A 25,211-nucleotide genomic window follows, 5' to 3' on the forward strand; every position below is an offset into this window, starting at 1 on the left:
AGATGAACCCGCTTCTCTCCCCACCAGACATCCATGTACACCTTGCCAGCAGGAGTTATTGGATAGTGATCAGAATTCCTTACCGATTTTCTCTCCCTAGCGTTGGAACACTGAAGCTGATTATATCAATGCTACATTGTTTACGATCAACTAACTTAGCACAAACCAGGGATCGAACATGGGATTTTTCTGGTCTATGTGTTGCATTTCCACACCAGCCTGTGCTTTACTCAGCAAACCACAGACGGTGCAAACATAGTACACTATATAATTAATCAAATATTTAAAGCCAGAACAACTTTTGCAATCCAGAACATTTAAAAATCCATAAAATATTGCAGTAGCTTACCCCCTTTCTGCAGCAGGTAGATTGGAACAATATACAGCGCGATGTGCTGGATATAGTAGACCTCCATCTCGAAGGGGAGCTGGGCAGAAAAATATAGAAAGACTCGTCAAACAAACATGCAACTCCCCAATCACTTACACCCTCTCTCAGTTATCAACTTTTACATCTGACTGAAGTGGCTTTGTTAAAACACTGTTTAGTAAGGCCAGCCATTTTGAAATGGTCCAATACAGACAAGATATCAAGCCCTTATCAGGTCACTGTAACCCAAATGGTTGGGCCCCTCCCAATCACTTTATCGGGGTTAGTCTTAGAGCTTTTGTAGAGGATTAAATTGGCATTGTGGTGTCAGGGAGGGGTGGGGGTAATATTTAAGGGTTTCCATCAGTGAACCCATAAAATTAGCACAACAAATGTATAAAAAGGTTCATAGATGAACATATTTCTTAATTTTACTCCACAACATTTCACAGTTGAAATGTCGATAGACAAAGATACTTTTGATCTATTCTAGAAACCAATGGTTTGAGACTGAAAAATAAACTGCGACTTCCATCAAAACCTCAGACGCTCGTGACTCCAAAGGCTTAAGGTACCATCGTTAAGAGGAGTTTCTGTGCCATATCATTCCAAGGTGAAGCAATTACACTATGACAGCCATCAACGTGGCTTAAATCCTCAATCCTTGCACCTAAAACATAAATAGGGTAACAGCAGCAATCTGGGCTACATTACTGCATTTGCACTCAGGTTGATCTGCTGTATCTCCTCTTTTTCTTTTTGAAGTCCACCCAGCAATGGAATTTGCCTCCTCTTGCAGGAATGGAAGCAGGATTATCTTTAGAAGCCACATTAATTGTCAAAATCCTCTATTAAAACATTTTTTTTAGAAAGACCTTTTATTACAGCTATGGAATAGTCCTGCCTCCGAAACAGTCTCTTGTTTTCTTTCAGTAAAGGAAGAGAAATGCCAGGAGTTTCCAGTCCACGTCATATACATGTACAAGACGACAATGGGAGGCAGGAGGTGAACTTTATGCACAAGTCTCCCACTGATGACAGGAGAGTTGGTAGACTGTACTCTATGGAGGTCAATCTGGAGTCCAACACTATTTACTCCATAATATGGGCTCCAGCTTTCAAAATCAACCAAGATCTCACTGAATGGCAGAACATGGCCTACTCCTGTTCCTAAAACCACAAAGGCCTTTTAAATCAAACTACACATCCTGTAGCTTATTCTGTAGCTCTCCACACACTCATTTGTATAGGAGAAACTCTACACTGAAAGGTGGAACTGAGAAATATGTCTGAAAGAAAGTAAAGGCTTGCATTTATATAGTGCCTTTCATGACCACTGGACGTCCCAAAGCATGTTACAGCCAATGAAGTACTTTTTTTATACATAAAGTGTATAATGTAGCCAATTTGTGCTCAGCATGGTCCCACAAACAGCAATGTGATAATGACCAGATAATTTTTTGTTATGTTGATTGAGGGACAAATATTGGCCAGGATACCGGGGATAACTCCCCTGCTCTTCTTTGAAATAGTGCCATGGGATCTTATGTCCACCTGAGAGAGCAGACGGGGCCTCGGTTTAATGTCTCATCCGAAAGACGACACTTTTGACAGTGCGGGGCTCCCTCAGCACCGCACTGGAGTGTCAGCCTAGATTTTGTGCTCAAATCTCTGGAGTGGGACTTGAACCCACAACCTTCTGACTCAGAGGCGAGGGTGCGAGCCACTGGCTGACATGTCAATGTTTAAACCATCTGCTTTTGTGTTAACTCAGTATCATAATGATTTCAATACAGTGCACTAGTGGGCATGTTAAATATCCATATGTCCACTAAAATCGTGACAAACACCCAGCTGTACAACTGTATCCACAGAGAGCATTTGGAGCAACTGACACTGGAGTGAAATCCAAACCGGGTGACAGGGTGATCGTGGCCAGAGTAATGTGTGATGATGAATTAAAGGCATCACATGAGAAGCATACTGACACATTAAAGTATAATGTTCCCTAAAGTGTACTGGCAGCAAGACACTAAATACCAAATCCCGTGGAGTTCCAATTTATTCAAATATAGATTCACTCACTGAACATTAAGTGCAGTCTGCATCTGATCATTCAAAAGTTTACTTTGTACAAAAAAAACTTACGCAATCACATGAATTGATGTAATTAAAATGGCAATCTTAAAGTGCAAAATCAGTCCAGAAATTCGAATTATCAAACTTCAAATTAAGAACAGACTAGTAAAATGAGATCTTATAGAATCAAACCAGAGATTGACATGCTTATACATTTTACATGTTAAAAGCAGAGCTTGTACTGATCTGCATACAGTATTAGCAGACCTGCTATATTCTCGGCCTTCTTTTACCCCATCCTCGTTTCACCATCCTGGCTTTCTGTCGCCCAGAGAGTGGACAATGAGCATTCCAAAAATCAACTGCTTCTGAATCTTTCAATGCTGATGTTGCGTCGCTTAATGCTGTCAGGATCATTGTCCAAATAATTTGCGGTCAGGTTTAATTTCCAGTGTGTACTGCTGTCAGGATTATTATCCAGGGATTTGGCCGTCAGGTTTACGTGTGCTTTGATAGAAAGTTTTAAATTTACCAGTCACGATTGGGATCAGAACCCAAATTAAGTGTTCAGATATCACTGACAGGTGCCCCACAAAACTAGTCTCAATGATCTTATTGGTGTTTCACTGTGAGCGTGGTGATGTAATCCTAAATAACGCTAGAGATTAGAAAAAGCATTGTCTCTCTGGATTGTGGATCTGTGAAATGAACTCCCAAATCAAACAGTTAATACTGTGTTGATTAACAGCTTTAAAGAGGGAGAATGTCTGGTTAGGAATGGGAGAAAGTGTTATAAATCTAGTATTTCTTAAACTCCTGGGTATGATACAAGAAGCAGCTTCTCACTTGAGAAGTGGTCTTTCTCTCATTTCCAGTCCCTCTCTGTCACAGCACTATTATATTGATCTACTGTATCGCTGCTTCTCTGATGTTTATTCATTTGCCATAGCTCAGTGGGTAGCACCCCCACCGCCGAATCAGAAGGCCATGAGTTCAAGTCCCACTCCAGAGACTTGAGCCCATAATCTAGACTGATACTTCAGCACAGTACTGATGGAGTGCTGCACTGTCTGAGGTGCTGCCTTTCAGATTAGAGTCCAGTAACAGATACAAAAGCAATCACATCCTTGCCATTTACACTGGGGCCGAGCTTTACTAGTTCAGCACACAGTGTGCACGTCCAAAGGAACAACAAAGTGTATTTATATAGTGCCTTTAACGTAGTGAAATGTCTCAAGGCGCTTCACAAAAGTATTGAGATAAAAATTTAACACCGAGCAACATAAGGAGAAATTAGCGCAGGCTTGGTCAAAGTGGTAGGTTTTAAGGAGCATCTTGAAGGAGGAAAGAGAGAGAGAGGCGCAGGGAGGTTTAAGCAGGGAATTCCAGAGCTTGGGGCCTAGGCAGCTGAAGGCACGACACCAATGGTTGAGTGATTATAATCAGGGAAGCTAAAGGGAGCAAAATTAGAGGAGTGCAGACATCTCGGGGGAGGGGGTTGTGGGGCTGGAGGAGATTACAGAGGTAGGGAGGGGCGAGGCTATGGAGCGATTTGAAAACAAAGATGAGAATTTTCAAATCGAGGCGTTGCTTAACCAGAAGCCAAAGTAGGTCCCCTTGTCAGGACACTCATCTTATTCTAAGGGGACAACCACGCTACTGAAGCATCTTCAGAGTAATCGCAACAGCATGTTAACAGAGTGCCGCAGACAGCAGCACAGCAAAGGCCAACTCCGCTCCAGACTTAAATTGTATTTGGTTGGTAATTCATTCAAAAATGCTTTACAGCAGATTAAATTTGCTTGAAAATTTATTCTGCGGTCATATTTAGAACATAAAAACAGTCACTTTACACACTGGCATAATGGAGCACCACAGACTAGAACTGGGATGCTAATTGGATTCTCTCCACTCACGAGGTCCCGATTATAGTTCCACATATGTTTAAACTGTAACCTTTAATTTGAACAGATGAACAGGAAATTGAAATCGATAGCATTAATGTTTTCGGTGAGATAGCAGCACAGGTTTAAACAGCCAAAATAAATACCTATACAAGCCCAGTATTTGCTCACAAAAAGCCAGAACCAATGCTACACTACATTGCCACAGAACACCTGCTCCTTTTTATAGTGACGCTGGTGAAGACACTCTGGAATTCAATGAGCGGCCGTTTCCATTGTTTCCTCTCTTGCCTTTCATGGACATTTAGTTTAATTAACGCAAACCAGGGATTAGAGAAAGAAAGGGTAGGAAAGAAAGAACAAGACATCCCAAAGCATTGTACAGCCACTGAATTTACTTCTGAAGCATACACTGTTGAATAGACAAACAGCAGACAACCTGCACAGCAAGATTCTAAAAGTGGCAAATGAATGATGAACTGGATAATCGTTTTTCCCAGGGTTGGTTGAGAGAAGAATGCTGGTCAAAACAACTTGCTGCTCTTCTTCAAATAGTGCCATAGGATAGTCTTGCATCAATTGCTGTTTCTGGGACCTTGCTGTGCGTAAATTGACTGCCGCGTTTCCTACATTACAGCCCTGACAGTGACTACACTTCAAAAGTACTTCATTGGCTGTAAAGCACTTGGGGACGCCGAGTTCGTGAAAGGCTCTATGCTAACTTGAGCAGATCAATGGCGTCTCAGTTTATCCAAATGACATAGAAACATAGAAAATAGGTGCAGTAGTAGGCCATTCGGCCCTTCGAGCCTGCACCGCCATTCAACAAGATCATGGCTGATCACCCACCCCAGCACCTCCCCCCCCCTCACCACACGCCCCCTCCATACCCCCCCAGATGTAAGGACCACATCCAACTACCTCCCGAACACATCCAATGAACTGGCATCAACAACTCTCCGCGACAGGGAACCCCACAGGCCAACAACTCCCCGAGTGAAGAAGTCTCTCCCAATTCCAATTGGAACTGGTGCTCTCCACTCTCTGTCCTGCGACAGCACCTCTGACAATGTAGCACTCCCTCAATAGTGCATTGGAGAGTCAGCCTAGATTATATGCTGGAGCGAGAATGACTAGTTATTAAGTAATCCATTGCATATTGGAAAGTAATAAAAACTTCTGCCATATGAAGGCTGATTATCTCGATGTCACCACCTTCCTGGAGAAGCCACGGTCTGGCTCTCAGATGCACCATTTTGCTCCAATATCAAAGCTCCTCCAGTTGGTTGTTGTGCGAGTTACCAGAGATCTTTTAACACTAATGAAACCATACTTCAACATTAGCCATCATTTTCAGGAAAGAAGAAGAGATGGAAAAACAAGAGGAATGGAATTATGCCCTATTCGTATGAAAAGGCTTTTTAAAAAAAAATGAAGGTAACAATTTTAAAACGAATGTTTGGGCTTCAGTGTTTGTTCAACTGCTTAAAAAAAGGCAGGAACATCTCACATTCAATCCTAGTCTGTACCCAGTTAACTGATCTCAGCAAGGACACTTCAATTGGACAGAACAACCCTGAGCTAGAGAGTGCAAAATTGCCCATGGTCCTCACTGCTCCAGGCTAGCCAGTGTTGCCTGCTGGAAGTGCATGAGTGTGGACATCAGGCAAAAGTAGGATCAGGCTGAGCTGCAAGGTAAGCATGGTTGAACAGCCTGTCGATACAGACAGTCTAGACTTGCACATAAAGAACAGCCTCTTGGACAAAGGCACCTCAATGGAACCCTACCCCAAGAAGAGGTTAATGCTGCTTGGAGAGGAGAAAATTGATAAGAGGAAGAAGAGACAAAGGACTGATAGCAGTCAGAAGAGAGGAGGCGATTGGCAATTTCACAATAATGGGGCTTTAAAACATGGCCCCAGGCCACAACAGAGCAGAAGCATTGTGACATTTTAAATCATTTGTAAACAAACACTTTGGGGCTGAAATTGGTGAATGCCCCTGCCCACCCAAAGGACCAGCGAGGTACTAGACAGTACTTTGGGCGAGGTTTCCGTCAAAAAGGTCCCCCAAGAGGGACTTATGCCGCCTATCTGGGCGGCATCAGGCAGGAGCTCTCAACCTCGGCAGGCAACAAAGGCAATTTCTACCCAAGAGCCGCTGAGGATGCAGTCGGGCCCATAGAGGGTCGAAGACCTGAAAAGGAAAATCATCAAAAAAAAGCCATTGGAACACCTTCAGGGGACCCCATCAGTAAGTCACTGTAAAGAAAACATTTTAAAATGTTTACTAACTTTTTTCAGCTCTTCATACTCACTGTCGGGGACAGAACAGCCTCCAGCCAGCTGTCCTTCCCCATTCTGGCGCCGACTCCCGCCCACATCAATACATCATCTCGGCGGGCAGGAGGTCACTTGCGCCACTCGGCCGTCCGCTGACGTCAGCGGGCGCTTCCCGGCGGTTCTCCCCTCCCGCCCGCTCCAGGCCAAATGGAAATTGGCACTGGGCGCAACTTCAAAAAGGAATGTCGGTGGCAGTGGGCGGTAAGGCCATCAATTTCAGGCCCTATGGTTTTAAGAGTACAAGAGTACCAAGAACACAGTGTGCAAAAGATTTGTTGTCAAAAATAAATGTTGTAACTTTCTTGAACAGGAAACAGAGTTAGTTTTTGAGGTTCTTTTCCACAGTATGATTAAAGACCATTCCTTCCTCTTTATGGCCAGTGTTGTTACACAAGATGAAAACGACTGACAACATCAAAGTTATTTTTCATCTGTTGCAAAAGATAGGACAGTTCATTGCTAAATCAACGGGATGTTATGCATCAAACTGAAAGAACTACATTGGAGAAGCATTGTACTGGTGAAAAGTAACACGTTTATTCAATGGAAATTTGAATCCAGACTCTGATCAGGAACGCTCCAGGAATAAAGTGGTTGTTGACAATTGGAAAATTAGGTTGCAATTCAGAATGCTAAATCTCAGATCCTGTTTTAACATGTGCATGGAGAACAAACCAGTTTGTAGGAATTTGTATGTAAACTAATGCATACACTGGATTTTCCCACATACCCTTTCACTTAACACTCAACAAGCCTGAACTGGCCATTCGGGTACTTGGGCACCGAATTACAAGTGGAGAGGCCAATAGTGAAATTAAAATGGTCAGACAATTGCTGAAGCTTCGGTCTTTTTGTTTTAACCCCGTTTCCACAGCCTTTTGCCAGTTGCCTTGGTGCCATGAGTTTCAATCCAAGGGCGCCCTCTAATGCAGCCCTGCGAGAGATTCCAGCATTGCTGAGGTTTGCTGCACAACTGTGCCCTGAAAATAGGCATCATCATGGAGGAGAGAGAATCCCAGTGCTGAAAGGAGATAAGGAAGAGTAGCTGGAGCAGAACAAAAGAGGCACTAGAAGTGAAATGTGTGCAGCTTTTCTACAGGCGACCCTATTATAACTTGCAAGTATGTCTACTGTATGAACCACCTTACTTCTCCATTCCCGCTGCCTGTTTACCTTCCCCTTCCAGTGTCTGCCATGCCATCTAATGAAAGCTACTCAGAAACCTTGCCAAGAATACTCTGAATGAACAGCAGTCATATTTTTAATCTTCAAACACTGTGTGTGCCTTGTTTCTGCAGTAGTGCCTCACCTTGCTGATATTGTGTACAATATGACCTCTCAACTTTGATCTCATACTTTGTCCATGTGCCAACTCAATGGCAGGAGTGTTTGAGCAGCATGACTGCTGTGTGTCAATATGACCTAGGGCTGTGTGTCAATATGACCTAGGGTTGAGGTGACCCACGGCAGAGGGATGTGAAACTTGCGCTATGCTGTGGGCAGCCTGAACCTGCATGGTTGACGGAAGTTGGGCAAGAATGGGAGGCAGTTGGCAGGGTGATCTGAACAGCACGATTATCCATGACCTCTTCAGCTGTGTTGGGCACTCCGTCAGTGTGACCACTAATCAACGTGATAGCAGACCCAATCAGTTCAGTGAAGCCCTGCCACAAGGTCCTCTCCAAACAAATTGCCGAGCCTGTTTAAGCTGAGAGACTCCATTCTAGCAAGCCAAGCCTCTATGGCAGCAGTCTAAGCATCCCTAGGAGCAGCCTGTTGGCTTGCAGTGCTGCAAAGCTGCCCAGCATGGAACATGTGGCTAATGGCCTCCTCCATCCAAGCCATCATCTGTTTGGAACAGCCTGCAAAACATGCATTAAGGCTGGATGCTGACAAAACATCCAAAACAGGGCCCATGAGATTCAATCCCTAGTTCATCAGCTGAATTGTGGGTTGGCCCTCTGGATATCAGGTACCTCCTCTGCCACCAGCACCCGTGTCTGCTCTCCCAGTGTATTCTCTAGTTCACTCTCCGAGCACCCACCACATCCCACCTGCCATTTTACATTGAAAATGTACTGCACATGCTTTGTTAAATTAAACTTTCTCTGCTATTGCTCCTCCACTCCCTCAAATGTATCTGAACTTTTTGCAATTTTCTGCTCTCTTCCCAAGAATTCACTATACCTCCTGGCTTAGAGTCATCTTCAAATTTGGATATCCTCTCCTCTATTCCCAAATTCACATATGGGTGAGAAATCTCCTCTGAAATTAGTTTGCAGGGACAGAGGGGTCAAGGGTGGGATTTTATGAGGCGAGGGGTGATGACGGCAGATTTGAAGTGAAGGGGGGCAGTTCCCGAGGAGAGGGAACATCATCAGCTAACAGAATTACCTGCAATGGCTTCTCTTCCCTCTCCCACACTGTTACCTCTGGAGTCTCCTAAGGATCTATCCTTGTTCACCTCCTATTTCTCATCTACATACTGCCCCTCGGCAACATCATCCACAAACACAGCGTCAGGTTTCACATGTATGCTGATGACATCCAGCTCTAGCTCACCACCTCTTCTCTCAACCCCTCCACTGTTTCTAAATTGGCAGACTGCTTGTCCGATATCCAGTACTGAATGAGCAGAAATCTCTTCCAACTAAATATTGGGAAGACCGAACCCATTGTATTCAGTCCTCGCCACAAACTCCATTCCCGAGCCATTGACTTCAGCCCCCTCACAGTCTAAGGCTGAACCAGATCGTTCGTAACCTTGGTGTCATATTTAACCGCCAGATGAGCTTCCGACCACATATCCACTCCATCACCAAACTACATCCATCGCCCGTCTCTGCCCTGCCTCAGCTCATCTGCTGCTGAAACCCTCATCCTTGTCTTTGTTACATCTAGACGTGACTATTCCAATGGTCTCGTAGCCAGCCTCCCATCTTCCACCTTCCATAAACTTGACCTCATCCAAAACTCACACCAAGGCCTGTTAATCCATATGCTCATTGAACTATATTGGCTCCTGGTCCTTCACGCCTCAATTTTAAAATTCTCATCCTTGTTCTCAAATCCCTCCATCAGCCCTACATCCCTCCAAGATCTCTGTGCTCCTCCAATTCTGGCCTTTTGGTCATCCCCGATTTTAATCGCTCCACCATTGGTGGTCGTGCCTACAGCTGCCTCGGCCACAAGCTCTGGATTTCCCATCCTAAACCTCCACTCCTTTAAGATGCGCCTTAAAACCTACCTCTATGACCAAACTTTTGTTATCTTGTCCCAATATCTCATGTGGCTCTGGGTCAAATTTTGTTTGATAATCGCTGTGGAGCACTTTGCGGCATTTAATTACATTAATGGTGCTATAGAAATGCAAGTTGTAGAGGGATTTGTGTACAAAATTGTTATGGTGGTCCCACATGAGGCAAAACAAATATAAATTTCAGTAGATTGCTTTAAGTAAATACCATCAGGGCACAGACCTATGGCAGTAGCAGGAGTGGGTGGTTGGGAATGGTTGAAACCGGTGAATTCCAGTGGAACAGCAGTGAGCTATAGCACAGTTTACAAGATCAGAAGACACAGAGCATAGACTGTGATGCAGGATGGAAAGGCTTTATGACTAATAACCACAGCACAGACTGTGCTTTGGCAGCTGCTAGCCTATCCCTGCATCCCCACTCCCACGTAACTGTACTTTCACTGAGCTGGGAAATTACAGGGGTGGAAAATCCTTTAGGCCCATTTTTGGGCCTGAATAGATGTCTCTCATAGACTGGTAGGCCCGAGGCCTCGTTAATTTGATTTGGACGAGCTGCCGGTTGCCTGTCGCACCTCCACAGGCAGCTCACCTATTTTAAGATGATGTTGGCCCACTTGCCTTGCCGGCAGGGGCCTGAAGGCAAATCCCGGGATGAAGGCACGGACCAGCAACATTGGGGGGGGGGGGGGGTCCTGCTCCATTGATCATCCAATTTTCCAGAGGGGGTTTAAAACAGGCATTAGCCCATTTTAGGCAGCTGCCAGAAACCCCTGATAAATGTCCTGATATTGGACATCTTTCAGGCATACTTTGGGCACGAGATGTTGGCCAGGTAAAACGGACACAATGAGGTACAATTTCTGCTCCCAAGTGTCTTCAATTCCAGGGTATTGTCTTTGTATTATTTTTAAAACCCTCTTTTTGTGAAGACGCTAACCTGTGCTGAGGGGGCACAAGGATTATAGCTGTGTAAACACCACACACCCTCCACTACCTTATTCAGTGCCCATCATCCATGCAATTCCCTCAAAAATGACTTGTCAAGCAGGCTGTTTAACCATGAGGAGGGAGGCGTGGCCTCAAACAGGGCCAGATGCGCTATTTGACAGGGTTCAGCAAATAGTGATCAGGAGCAGGAGCCAATTATGGCACACCTCCTATTGCCCCCGTCACCCCCCCCCCCCACAACCCCACACACCAACCCCACCCCCCCCAGCCCACACCCACCCCCCACACACCAACCCCACCACCCCCCCAACCCCCACCACCACCCCCCCAAACCCCCACCACCCCCCCCAACCACCACCCCCCCAACCACCACCACCCCCCCAACTCCCACCACCACCCCCCCCAAACTCCCACCACCACCCCCCCCCAAACTCCCACCACCACCCCCCCCCAAACTCCCACCACCACCCCCCCCAAACCACACCCCCCCACCACAACCACACCCCCGCCAACCCCCACCACCACCCCCCCCCCAACCCCACCACCCCCCCCAACCCCACCAACCCCCCCACCACACCCCACCCCCCTCACCCCAAACCCCCACCACCACCACACCCCCCTCACCCCAAACCCCCACCACCACCACACCCCCCCCGCACCACCCCACCCCCCCCGCACCACACACCACACCCCCCCACACCACCACACCCCCCCCGCACCACACCCCCCCCACCCCCCCCGCACCACACCCCCCCCACCCCCCCCGCACCACACCCCCCCCACCCCACCACACCCCCCCACCCCACCCCCCCGCACCACACCCCCCCCACCCCACCCGCACCACACCCCCCCCACCCCACCCCCCCCGCACCACACCACCCCCCCACCCCCCCCACCCACTCCCCCCCCACCCACTCCCCCCCACAACCCCCCCACCCACTCCCCAACCCACCACCACCCCCCAACCCTCCCCCAACCCACCACCACCCCCCAACCCTCCCCCAACCCACCACCACCCCCCAACCCTCCCCCAACCCACCAACCCCCCCACACCACCACCACCACCCCAGAAAAGCAAACTCAGCACAAACCAGTAATAGCCCCTGGGTATGTTAATGCCTGTACGATTCAACAGGCAGTTTGTACCAACTGTAAATAAATGATTTTTAATCTTACTGGCTCAGCCAATATTTACTACAACACCCAGGTTATGGTAGAAGCAAACATGAATAGCAGTGACAAGTGGCTGACTCCAAAAGGTACAGAGAGCCAAACAAAGTGACATTTGACTAAAAGGGGCGAGTGAAAAGTGGATTTATGAGCATGTCAAATAACTGCCATTCTGCTCTCGATTAAATTCTTGACTGCAAACAATCTCTCTCACCATCAGGCCTCAAGAGTTATTGCCATTGAAAACATGCTCATTTGGGGAAAAAAAGGTATTCTAACTAATTACCCAATTTAAATTCAAGAGCCTGTAGGTGGATTGAGAAACAGATGGAAGCAAAATGTTTACAATGGTGAGGGGTTCAAATAGCGAGAGATGCAATTGGGAAGTTTGAACTAACTGAAGCCAGATGGAATTTTATTTCCCACCCAGAAGGTAAGAGATGAATTAAATAAGTTACCAGGTAAGGCTGTTGAAATGGAAAGTGTACAGGGCTTCAAAAAGAGGCTGCTATAAAACTCTGAAAAGAAAATTGGGTCCCCACCTCCACAGTAATTGGCTTGATCAATGTAGTGTCATGCGACCCAGAATCACACATGATGGTGGGTTATTCAGTATCTTCTATTTAAATTATAAATGTGCAAGCACACAGTATGTGCCATCATGTCAATCGCTTATGCTTCCCCAACAAGGTCATTCCAGAAATTCCTGCAGTGAGTTGGGACCTGGCATAAACAGGTCCTGCCTAGCTTCCGGCTGATTCCCGACAAAGTTATGAGGGAGATCATCAGAATGGCGGCAGTTGGCGAGAGGTGGGAGCAGCCTATAAAGGCCCAGCGGGAGCTCGAGTACCAGCAGCAGTTGGCGAGAGGTGGGAGCAGCGTGGTGTCGGAGCGGCCTATAAGGGCGTACTTGTGCAGCTACAGCGGGAGAGAAAGCAAAATAGAAGTAGAAAGGAATCAAAAGGTGACGTCACAGCCAATGGGGTAAGTGATTGGTGAGTAGCTTTATTTTTGTTTTTTATATCACTAAGTGAACTGTAACATTGTTATTACCAATTTAAGGGTATCTAAGGGTTAAGGCATGGCAGGAGAGATCGGTCACGTGATATGCTCCTCCTGTGCCATGTGGGAACTCAGGGACACTTCGGGTGTCCCCGACGACTAAGTGTGTGAGAAGTGTGTCCACCTCGAGCTCCTGACGGTCCGCGTTACGGAATTGGAGCCGAGGGTGGATTCACTCTGGAGCATCCACGATGCTGAGAATGACGTGAGTATCACGTGTAGTGAGTTGGTCTTACCGCAGGAGAAGGGTCCACAGCCAGATAGGGAATGGAAGACCAGCAGGAAGAGCAGTGCAAGGAAGGTAGTGCAGGGGTCCCCTGTGGTCATCCCCCTGCAAAACAGATACACCGTTTTGAGTACTGTTGGGGGGGATGACTCATCGGGGGAGGGCAGCAGCAGACAAGTTCATGGCACCATTGCTGGCGCCGCTGCATAGGAGGGCAAGAAAAAGAGTGGCAGCTCGATAGTGATAGGGGATTCAATTGTGATGGGAATAGATAGGCGTTTCTGCGGCCGCAACCGCGACTCCAGGATGGTATGTTGCCTCCCTGGTGCAAGGGTCAAGGATGTCTCGGAGCGGGTGCAGGACATTCTGAAATGGGAGGGAGAACAGCCAGTTGTCGTGGTGCACATTGGTACCAACGACATAGGTAAAAAAAAAAAGGGATGAGGTTCTACGAAACGAATTTAAGGAGCTAGGAGCTAAATTAAAAAGTAGGACCTCAAAAGTAGTAATCTCGGGATTGCTACCAGTGCCACGTGCTAGTCAGAGTAGGAATTGCAGGATAGCGCAGATGAATACGTGGCTTGAGCAGTGGTGCAGCAGGGAGGGATTCAAATTCCTGGGGCATTGGAACCGGTTCTGGGGGAGGTGGGACCAGTACAAACCGGACGGTCTGCACCTGGGCAGGACCGGAACCAATGTCCTAGGGGGAGTGTTTGCTAGTGCTGTTGGGGAGGAGTTAAACTAATATGGCAGGGGGATGGGAACCAATGCAGGGAGACAGAGGGAGACAAAAGGGAGGCAGAGGCAGGAGACGGAGGGGAGATGGGAGGGGGGTGGGGGGCGGAGAGGCCCAGGGCGGGGAACAGGAAGGGCCACTGTGTGGCAGAATTCTAAAAGGACAAAGGGTGTTAAAAAGACAAGCCTGAAGGCTTTGTGTCTTAATGCAAGGAGTATCCGCAATAAGGTGGATGAATTAACTGTGCAAATAGATGTTAACAAATATGATGTGATTGGGATTACGGAGACGTGGCTCCAGGATGATCAGGGCTGGGAACTCAACATCCAGGCTTATTCAACATTCAGGAAGGATAGAATAAAAGGAAAAGGAGGTGGGGTAGCATTTCTGGTTAAAGAGGAGATTAATGCAATCGTTAGGAAAGACATCAGCTTGGATGATGTGGAATCTATATGGGTAGAGCTGCAGAACACCAAAGGGCAAAAAACGTTAGTGGGAGTTGTGTACAGACCTCCAAACAGTAGTAGTGATGTTGGGGAGGGCATCAAACAGGAAATTTGGGGTGCATGCAATAAAGGTGCAGCAGTTATAATGGGTGACTTTAATATGCACATAGATTGGGCTAGCCAAACTGGAAGCAATACAGTGGAGGAGGATTTCCTGGAGTGCATAAGGGATGGTTTTCTAGACCAATATGTCGAGGAACCAACTAGGGGGGAGGCCATCTTAGACTGGGTGTTGTGTAATGAGAGAGGACTAATTAGCAATCTCATTGTGCGAGGCCCCTTGGGGAAGAGTGACCATAATATGGTGGAATTCTGCATTAGGATGGAGAATGAAACAGTTAATTCAGAGACCATGGTCCAGAACTTAAAGAAGGATAACTTTGAAGGTATGAGGCGTGAATTGGCTAGGATAGATTGGCGAATGATACTTAAGGGGTTGACTGTGGATGGGCAATGGCAGACATTTAGAGACTGCATGGATGAATTACAACAATTGTACATTCCTGTCTGGCGTAAAAATAAAAAAGGGAAGGTGGCTCAACCGTGGCTGTCTAGGGAAATCAGGGATAGTATTAAAGCCTAAAGCCAAGGAAGTGGCATACAAATTGGCCAGAAATAGCAGCGAACCTGGGGACTGGGAGAAATTTAGAACTCAGCAGAGGAGGACAAAGGGTTTGATTAGGGCAGGGAAAATGGAGTACGAGAAGAAGCTTGCAGGGAACATTAAGGCGGATTGCAAAAGTTTCTATAGGTACGTAAAGAGAAAAAGGTTAGTAAAGACAAACGTAGGTCCCCTGCAGTCAGAATCAGGGGAAGTCATAACGGGGAACAAAGAAATGGCAGACCAATTGAACAAGTACTTTGGTTCAGTATTCACTAAGGAGGACACAAACAACCTTCCGGATATAAAAGGGGTCAGAGGGTCTCGTAAGGAGGAGGAACTGAGGGAAATCCTTATTAGTCGGGAAATTGTGTTGGGGAAATTGATGGGATTGAAGGCCGATAAATCCCCAGGGCCTGATGGACTGCATCCCAGAATACTTAAGGAGGTGGCCTTGGAAATAGCGGATGCATTGACAGTCATTTTCCAACATTCCATTGACCCTGGATCAGTTCCTATCGAGTGGAGGGTAGTCAATGTAACCCCACTTTTTAAAAAAGGAGGGAGAGAGAAAACAGGGAATTATAGACCGGTCAGCCTGACCTCAGTAGTGGGTAAAATGATGGAATCAATTATTAAGGATGTCATAGCAGCGCATTTGGAAAATGGTGACATGATAGGTCCAAGTCAGCATGGATTTGTGAAGAGGAAATCATGTTTGACAAATCTTCTGGAATTTTTTGAGGATGTTTCCAGTAAAGTGGACAAAGGAGAACCAGTTGATGTGGTATATTTGGACTTTCAGAAGGCTTTCGACAAGGTCCCACACAAGATATTAATGTGCAAAGTTAAAGCACATGGGATTGGGGGTAGTGTGCTGACGTGGATTGAGAACTGGTTGTCAGACAGGAAGCAAAGAGTAGGAGTAAATGGGGACTTTTCAGAATGGCAGGCAGTGACTAGTGGGGTACGGCAAGGTTCTGTGCTGGGGTCCCAGCTGTTTACATTGTACATTAATGATTTAGACGAGGGGATTAAATGTAGTATCTCCAAATTTGCGGATGACACTAAGTTGGGTGGCAGTGTGAGCTGCGAGGAGGATGCTATGAGGCTGCAGAGTGACTTGGATAGGTTAGGTGAGTGGGCAAATGCATGGCAGATGAAGTATAATGTGGATAAATGTGAGGTTATCCACTTTGGTGGTAAAAACAGAGAGACAGACTATTATCTGAATGGTGACAGATTAGGAAAAGAGAAGGTGCAACGAGACCTGGGTGTCATGGTACATCAGTCATTGAAGGTTGGCATGCAGGTACAGCAGGCGGTTAAGAAAGCAAATGGCATGTTGGCCTTCATAGCGAGGGGATTTGAGTACAGGGGCAGGGAGGTGTTGCTACAGTTGTACAGGGCCTTGGTGAGGCCACACCTGGAGTATTGTGTACAATTTTGGTCTCCTAACTTGAGGAAGGACATTCTTGCTATTGAGAGAGTGCAGCGACGATTCACCAGACTGATTCCCGGGATGGTAGGACTGACCTATCAAGAAAGACTGGATCAACTGGGCTTGTATTCACTGGAGTTCAGAAGAATGAGAGGGGACCTCATAGAAACGTTTAAAATCCTGCCGGGTTTAGACAGGTTAGATGCAGGAAGAATGTTCCCAATGTTGGGAAGTCCAGAACCAGGGGTCACAGTCTAAGGATAAGGGGTAAGCCATTTAGGACCGAGATGAGGAGAGACTTCTTCACCCAGAGAGTGGTGAACCTGTGGAATTCTCTACCACAGAAAGTAGTTGAGGCCAATTCACTAAATATATTCAAAAGGGAGTTAGATGAAGTCCTTACTACTCGGGGGATCAAGGGGTATGGCGAGAAAGCAGGAAGAGGGTACTGAAGTTTCATGTTCAGCAATGAACTCATTGAATGGCGGTGTAGGCTAGAAGGGCTGAATGGCCTACTCCTGCACCTATTTTCTATGTTTCTATGTTTCTAATGACAGCAGATTTTATGTCCCCTTGTGTCTCTAGATACGTGCATAGAAATATGGTTAGGTTCTACAGTCTATTCCTACGATGTGCTTCAACTATGTTTTCCATCTCTTGAGACGTGATTGACAACAGCTCTGAAGCCTCTTGGATCTGATTTCCTGAGCAGCGCAGTCGTCATTTGGACATGTGTCCAGAGACCAGCCTTATTTCCGCATTGGTGATACGAATGAATGCGAACACCACCAGGCAGGCATTTAATGTTAAATGTGTCAAGTTTCTTTGGTTGTTTCCATCGTCTCTCTCTGCCTTATGGCATAGTTAGTATAATCATAGAATTACTATACATAGCTTTATCTTTGTTTTTACACTGAACAGTATTGCACTTTTAAAAGGCTCTGCAACAAATCCAGGGGCCAGGTTAGCCTATTAAAGAAACATTCCTGCTGGTGAAACATGTCTTTTTTTGTTGGTCCATTATTTTGGATCATCATTACGGGTGGGGAAATTCAGAAAAGCAGATTTGCTGCTCAAACCATTTCATAGAATCATAGAAATTTATAGCACGGAAGGAGGCCATTTCAGCCCATCGTGTCCGCGCCGGCCAATAAAGAGCTATCCAGCATAATCCCACTTTCCAGCTTTTGGTCCGTAGCCTTGTAGGTTATGGCACATCAAGTGCACATCCAAGTACTTTTTAATTATGGTGAGGCTTTCTGCCTCTACCACCCTTTCAGGCAGTAAGTTCCACACCCCCACCACCTTCCGGGTGAAAAAAAAGTCTCCTTAAATCCCCTACCAATTACTTTAAATCTATACCCCCTGGTTGACCCCTCTGCTAAGGGAAATAGGTCCTTCCTATCCACTATCTGGGCCCCTCATCATTTTATACGCCAAGTTCCTTTGGCAACTTCGCCTACCAGGTGTGAATTAAGCCTCGATTGGCAGGGTTCACTACCAACGTTGCTGCAAAGCTGAGAGGCCATGCAGCAGTCCGGCGCAGGCTGCACACCGGCTTTTATATGGAAGAAACTGCGCATGTACGAAAATTTGAATGGGCCATGCAGCCAGTTAAAGGGACCACGCAAGAAAAAAAATATTGTTCTCTATCTGTTGGGAAAATTTTCCTACCAGTTTTAAGGTATTAATTTTTTTAGGTGGCTCATTTTTGTCCCAGGCTAATTGGTGGTGGGAGAGAAAATTGATTCCACTCAACAGCTTTAGTGATCATTGCTTCATATAGTTCTCTTTTGAGTTGCCTCTGAAGACAAGCAAACTACCAGATCAGAGCAGGCTTCTTTCATGGTCAAAGTGAGAGATGCTAACAGATCACTCAGAGTGCAGTTTACTTGCTGAAAGCAAATTGATGGAGGCTGCATGATAAGGCTAAGGAACAGGAAAAGGATGACTGCAATTTTAAGTTTTAAATCAACCAAGTGTTAGATAAGCTATTTACTGTGGCTTTTTGTTTTTTTTTTTAAATCATGTTGGTTACCCATTCTTGCTTGTGTGGTATCAAAACATTTCTGATTAATGCAAATCTTGCAACCTTGCCGATAACGCAACCATTTATTCCACATCACTCAATAGGAGCAGATGGTGAGGAAACAGCAATGCCTCGAGTAACCTCAACTCCTGCACAAAGTGCCTCATATTCCACACTTGGCATTCTTTTGTCCCCTTCATTGTCCCAGATTTTCTGCAGGTGCCTCAAGTCCACCTGTGCCAAACAATGTTTTCTCCTCTGTTCCCAAAGTTGGTGTCAGTCACAACTGGCTGACAGGAGATGCAAGACAGCAGCACTGGGATTAGTTATCCTCCAAATTCCCTCACCTGCCATGCAAGGATAAGCACCTCATCTTCCCGGGCCAACTGCCTCAGACAGGGGGACTGAGAGAGGGAGCTCAGCATGTCGAGATAGGAGCTGCCTCAAAGCATTGTGCTATCCCCAACCAGCTGAGGAAGCCAGAATTTAAGCAATTAATAATTACTCAGTGGATTTTAAAGGTGGCTCAGTCTTTCCAGCTTATGAGTTGAAATTTTTTTTAATTTAAAGCATTAGATAGATACTTACCTGAAGCAGCTAATGAACACTCTATATTCTCCATCAACAGTGCTTCCTTCATTACAACAGTGACTGCACTTCAAAAGGTACTTAATTGACTGTGAAACGCTTTGGGACATCGGGTGGTCATGAAAGGCGCTATATAAATGCAAGTGTTTCTTTCTTAAAATAATCAATTTACCAAATGAGCAGAGTTACCAACAAGAAATAAATGGTTATTACAGAATAAAAAGGACATTAAGTAAGCGTGTAGATAGATATCAAAAATTCTTTTGCGTCCCAAATTTCTCCAGCAACAAATGTGCTTTAACATCTTTAGCAATATGTAATCCGTGTAGGAGAGAACACACATAGGCGTGCCACACTCTTATGTAGGATGATTTCATCTCATGGTCCTCAAAAGAGTATTAATAAGATCTGCAGCATTAGAGAAACCTTCTTAAATGAACATTCAAAAGCCACCATAGTGCGTTGTTCTGTGCTCATTCCACTAGTCATCAAGTGTCACAAGCTTTCATTGTGAACAAGATGAAATTATTCCCACTGAATGAGAAAACAATGACAGCAACTGGAGTCTTCACTCAACCATCGCTGTGTTTAAATGTTTCGGAGAAGACTCCATTCAGCTATAAATGGACACTATTCACAATACTTGTAATTCAAAGAGGGACACTACACTTACTGGTGCTGATTTTAACTTGCTGAATTCAGTGTCAACAGGGTGGCAGCAACTTCAAAATGAACAACACTAAAATAACTTCCTCAATGTATAAACAGACCACGTAGATCCTGCTGTGTGTGACATGACATTGAAATAAGATCCATCCAGCTACAACATATTTAATTGTAGGGTCTGGTATTTAAAAGTTTTGCCAGCTTGGCTCATTTGATAGCACTCTCATCTCTGAATCAGAAAGTTGCAGGCTCGAGCCCAAAGTCCAAAGAGAGTTGGGGGTCCATCTGCACAGATCACTAAAATGTCATGGACAGGTACAAAAATCTTCAAAAAAGTTAATGGAATGCTGGCCTTTATATTTGGAGTACAAGGGGGTTGAAGTTAGGTTACAGCTATACAAAATAAGTTCCAAGGACACCCTCAAGGCCTCCTTGATAACGTGCAACACCCCCAACACCTGGGAGTCTCTGGCCAAAGACCGCCCTAAATGGAGGAAGAGCATCTGGGAGGACGTTGAGCACCTCGAGGTTCGTCGCCGAGAGCACGCAGAAAACAAGCGCGAGCGGTGGAAGGAGCGTGCAGCAAACCAGACTCCCCACACACCCTTTCCCCCTTTCCTTCAACGACTGTCTGTCCCACCTGCAACAGAGACTGTAATTCCCGTATTGGACTGTACAGTCACCTGAGAACTCATTTTTGGAGTGGAAGCAAGTCTTCTTCGATTTCGAGCAACTGCCTATGATGATGGATGACAGCTATACTGGAGCACCGTGAGCAGTTCTGGGCACCACAACTTAGGAAGGATATATTGGCCTTGGAAAGAGTGCAGCGTAGATTTACCAGAATGATACCTGGACTCTAAGAGTTAACTTACAAGGAGTGATTACACAAACCAGGGTTGTAGTCGCTAGAATTTAGACGGTTAAGGGGTATTTTGAGTGAAGCTTTCAAGTTATTAAGGAGAACTGATAGGGTAGATAGAAACTATTTCCGCTGGTTGGGGATATAGGGCCCAAGTTTGCCTCCTCTGCTAGAATGGCGCACTTCCATGAGGCGCGCGGACTTTGTAGTACAGAAACGGCGCCGATTTCTTACCTCCGTATTCTCCCCGTTGGTTCCAGGCCTGTGGCGCAGCGCATCAGAATGCGTGGTGGGCGGAGCTACAGCCCTGCACCGAAAAGAGTGCCGGCAGCTGTGCATGTGTGCAGTAACTCCTGACCCTCCCAGCGCGTCCTGGCTCCAGGCGACCCTATCCCTGGCCGAAGGGACGACGTGATGTTCGCCGCCCCTATCCCGGGCCCAGTGGCCTGCTGTTGCCTTCCCACACTGAGGGCTACAAGAAACAGGTTGTGGGCGGGGGGGCGGAGGAGGAGGGGGAAGAGTTTTGAGGTGGGTGGGCAGGAGGGGGAAGAGTTTTGGGGTTGGGGAGGGGAGGAAAGAGGTTTTTTGGGGGGATGGAGGGAAAGAGGTTTTTTTGGGGATGGAGGAGAAGAGGTTTGATGGGGGGGCGGAAGGAAGGTGAAGAGGTTTTTTTTGTGGGGGAAGGGATGGGAAGAGTTTTGATGGGGGGGGGAGGGGGGAGAGGAGGAAGAGTTTTGATCTGGTGGGGAGGGAGTGGGTAGAAAAGAATCTTTAATATCTAGCTATCTTTAGTAAAAATATACGTAGCTGATAGCACCTACACCCTGTCCAGTCGCACTGCTTGGGATTTTTTTTTTAAATCTAGCATTCCTATCATAACACTGTCAATTGGAGGCTACCTGCGCTGATCTCACCGCAGGGTTTTTCAGAACGTACATAAATGGCCACTTACTCTGGCCTAACTTAGTTTGGAGTAAGTTTTAGCAGGCTAAACTTGCGTAAATGGCCAAAACAGGCTTAAGTGGCTGGTAACGCCCCCGTTTGAAAAGAAATACTGAACTAAAAAAAAACCTAACTCACTCACTTATACTGGAGCAATTTAAATGGGGAGAATTGCGATTTTCTGCAAAAAAATCTAGTTGCTCCAAAAAAAAAACGGTGTAACTCCTGGAGAAATTTGAGCCCTTAGTCTAAAAATGAGAGTCAGACCTTTCAGGTATCAAGTTAGGAAACACTTCTACACACAAAGGGTGGCAAAAGTTTGAAATTCCCTTCCAAAAAACTATCTTAGGCTATCTTAGATCTAGTACTGTGTAATGAGGCAGGATTAATAAATGATCTCTTAGTAAAAGATCCTCAAGGAATGAGTGACCATAACATGGTTGAATTTCAAATTCAGTTGGAGGGTGAGAAAGTTGGTTCTCAAACCAGGGTCCAAAGCTTAAATAAAGAAGACTACAAAAGGTAGGAGGGCAGAGTTGGCTAAAATGGACTGGGAAAATAGACTAAAGATTGGGACAGTTGATGAGCAGTGGCAGACATTTAAGGAGATATTTCATAACTCGCAACAAAAATATATCCCAATGAGAAGGATAGACTAAGAGAAGGGATAACCATCTGTGGCTAACTTAGGAAATAAGGGAGGGTATCAAATTGAAAACAAAGGCATACAATGTGACTAAAACTAGTGGGAGGCCAGAGGATTGGGAAACTTAAAAGCCAGCAGGGAACGACTAAAAAAATGATTGAGAGGGGGAAGATAAATTATGAAAATAAACTAGCACGAAATAAAAAACAGATAGTAAGAGTTTCAACAGGTACATAAAAAGGAAAAGAGTGGCTAAAGTAAATGTCAGTCCCCTGGAGGATGAGACTGGGGAATTAATAATGGAGAACAGGGAAATGGCAGAGACGTTGAACAAATATTTTGTATCGGTAGAAGACACTAAAAACATCCCAATAGTGGATCATCAAGAGGCTATAGGGAGGGAGGAACTTAATACAATCACCATCACTGAAGAAGTAGTACTCGGTAAAATAATGGGACTAAAGGCGCACAAGTCCCCTGAACCTGGTACTTTACATCCTAGGGCCTTAAGAGAAATGGCTGCAGAGATAGTGGATGCATTGGTTGTAATCTACCAAAATTCCCTGGATTCTGGGGCGGTCCCAGCAGATTGTAAAACCATAAATGTAACATCCCTATTTAAAAAAGGAGGCAGACAAAAAGCAGGAAATTATAAACCAGTTAGCCTAACAGCTGTCATTGGGAAAATGTTGGAGTCCATTATTAAGAAAGCAATAGCGGAACATTTGGAAAAGCATAATTCAATCAAGCAGAGTCAACATGGTTTTATGAAAGAGAAATCATGTTTGACAAATTTGCTGCAGTTCTTTGAGGATGTAACAGGCAGGGTGGATAAGGGGGAACCAGTGGATGTGGTGTATTTGGATTTCCAGAAGGCATTCGCTAAAATGCCACATAAAAAGTTACCACACAAGATAAAAGCTCACGGGATTGGGGGTAATATATTAGCATGGATAGAGGATTGGCTAACAGACAACAGAGAGTCGGGATAAATGGATCATTTTCCAGTTAGCAAACAGTGACTATTGGGGTGCCGTAGGGTTTGATGCTGGGTCCTCAACTATTTACAATCTATATTAATGACTTGGATGAAGGGACCAAGTGTAATGTAGCCAAGTTTGCTGATGATACAAAGATGGGTGGGAAAGCAAATTGTGAGGAGGACACAAAAAATCTGCAAAGGGATATAGACAGGCTAAGAGAATGAGCAAAAATTTGGCAGATGGAGTATAATGTAGGAAAATGTGAAGTTATCCACTTTGGCAGAAATAATAGAAAAGCAAATTATAATTTAAATGGAGAAAAATTGAAAAGTACTGCAGTACAGAGAGACCTGGGGGTCCTTGTGCATGAAACACAAAAAGTTAGTATGCAGTTACAGCAAGTAATCAGGAAGGCAAATGGAGTGTTGGCCTTCATTGCAAGGGGGATCGAGTATAAAAGCAAAGAAGTCCTGCTACAATTGTACAGGGCATTGGTGAGGCCACACTTGGAGTACTGCATACAGTTTTGGTCTCTGTATTTAAAGGAAGGATATACTTGCATTGGAGGCTGTTCAGAGAATGTTCACTAGGTTGATTCTGGAGTTAGAGGGTTGACTTATGAGGATAGGTTGAGTAATTTGGGCCTTTACACATTGGAGTTCAGAAAAATGAGAGGTGATCTTATTGAAACAGATAAAGATAATGAAGGGGCTCGACAAGGTGGATGCAGAGAGAATATTTCCACTCATAGGGGAAACTAAAATGAAGGGACATAGTCTTAGAATAAAGGAGCTGCCCATTTAAAACTGAGATGAGGAGAAATTTATTCTCTGAGGGTTGTAAATCTATGGAATTCTCTGCCCCAGAGAGCTGTAGAGGCTGGGTCTTTGAATATATTTAAGGCGGAGATAGACAGATTTTTGAGCGATAAAGCAGCAAAAGGTTATGGGAAGCGGGCAGGTATAATGGAGCCGAGTTCATGATCAGATCAGCCATGATCTTATTGAATGGCAGTTGATGCTAGGTCAATTGTTAATTTTAAATCAGAGATCGATCGATTTTTGTTAACCAAAGATATTAAGGGATATGGGCAAAGGTATGGGGCTCGATCACAGCCTCGAGAGGCTAAATGGCCTATTCCTGTTCCTATACCAAAAGATTTGGGCTCACAATCTAAACTGACACATCAGTGCACTGCTGGAGCTGCCTTCCCTTAAATAAAAGATAATAACCAAGGCCCCATCTACCTCTTCTGATAGTAGAGAGGAAGACTAAAGATTATATTTTTGGAAGGAGAGCAGGAAATTCCCCAGTGTCACATCTAATATTCCTATTTCAATTAAAACCATTAAAAAAACAGACCGAGTAAACATTCAATTCATTGGTGTTAATCAGACACTGGTGGAGAATGGCTGTTGATTTGCCTACATAACAGTCACTACACTACAACAGCAATCATTGTTTGAAATGACTGGAGACATCTCAACATGATATGGCACCATATAAAATGCAAGCATTGATACATGCATACCTGTGGAAAAATGCCCATGATATAGACAGGAGCAGTGGCCTGACTGCCAGAGTACCTGCCATAAGGAACGACTAGACATTTGGGACACATCACAAGAACCAGCAAGAGAGTTCTTTATCAGCCTGACCAAAAATAAATCGGTCGAAGTCAAGGGATCAAATATGCTGTCAATTTGCAAAGAGAAAATGTCAAGCAAGATTTAAAAGAAAAATCACAGTTCATCGTGATGGTTTGAATTTATGTTTCGAGAAAAAAATTCCAAACACAAAAAGCAGAAACTAAAAGGAATGACAGAACTGTAATTTTACCAAAGTGACGCG

The 25,211-nt window shown here is 45.3% G+C and overlaps 1 protein-coding gene across 1 annotated transcript in view; it reads right to left on the reverse strand.

Annotated features, from left to right (window-relative positions):
* Nucleotides 1–25,211, reverse strand: part of LOC139265618 (transmembrane protein 164) — a 163,022-nt gene that overhangs the window by 75,582 nt on the left and 62,229 nt on the right. Inside the window, exon 4 of the mRNA XM_070882773.1 lies at nt 350–428. Coding sequence (XP_070738874.1) covers nt 350–428 — 79 coding nt within the window. The remainder of the gene's footprint in view (nt 1–349; nt 429–25,211) is intronic.

This window comes from Pristiophorus japonicus, chromosome 6, assembly GCF_044704955.1.
Source record: "Pristiophorus japonicus isolate sPriJap1 chromosome 6, sPriJap1.hap1, whole genome shotgun sequence".
Taxonomy (NCBI): domain Eukaryota; kingdom Metazoa; phylum Chordata; class Chondrichthyes; family Pristiophoridae; genus Pristiophorus; species Pristiophorus japonicus.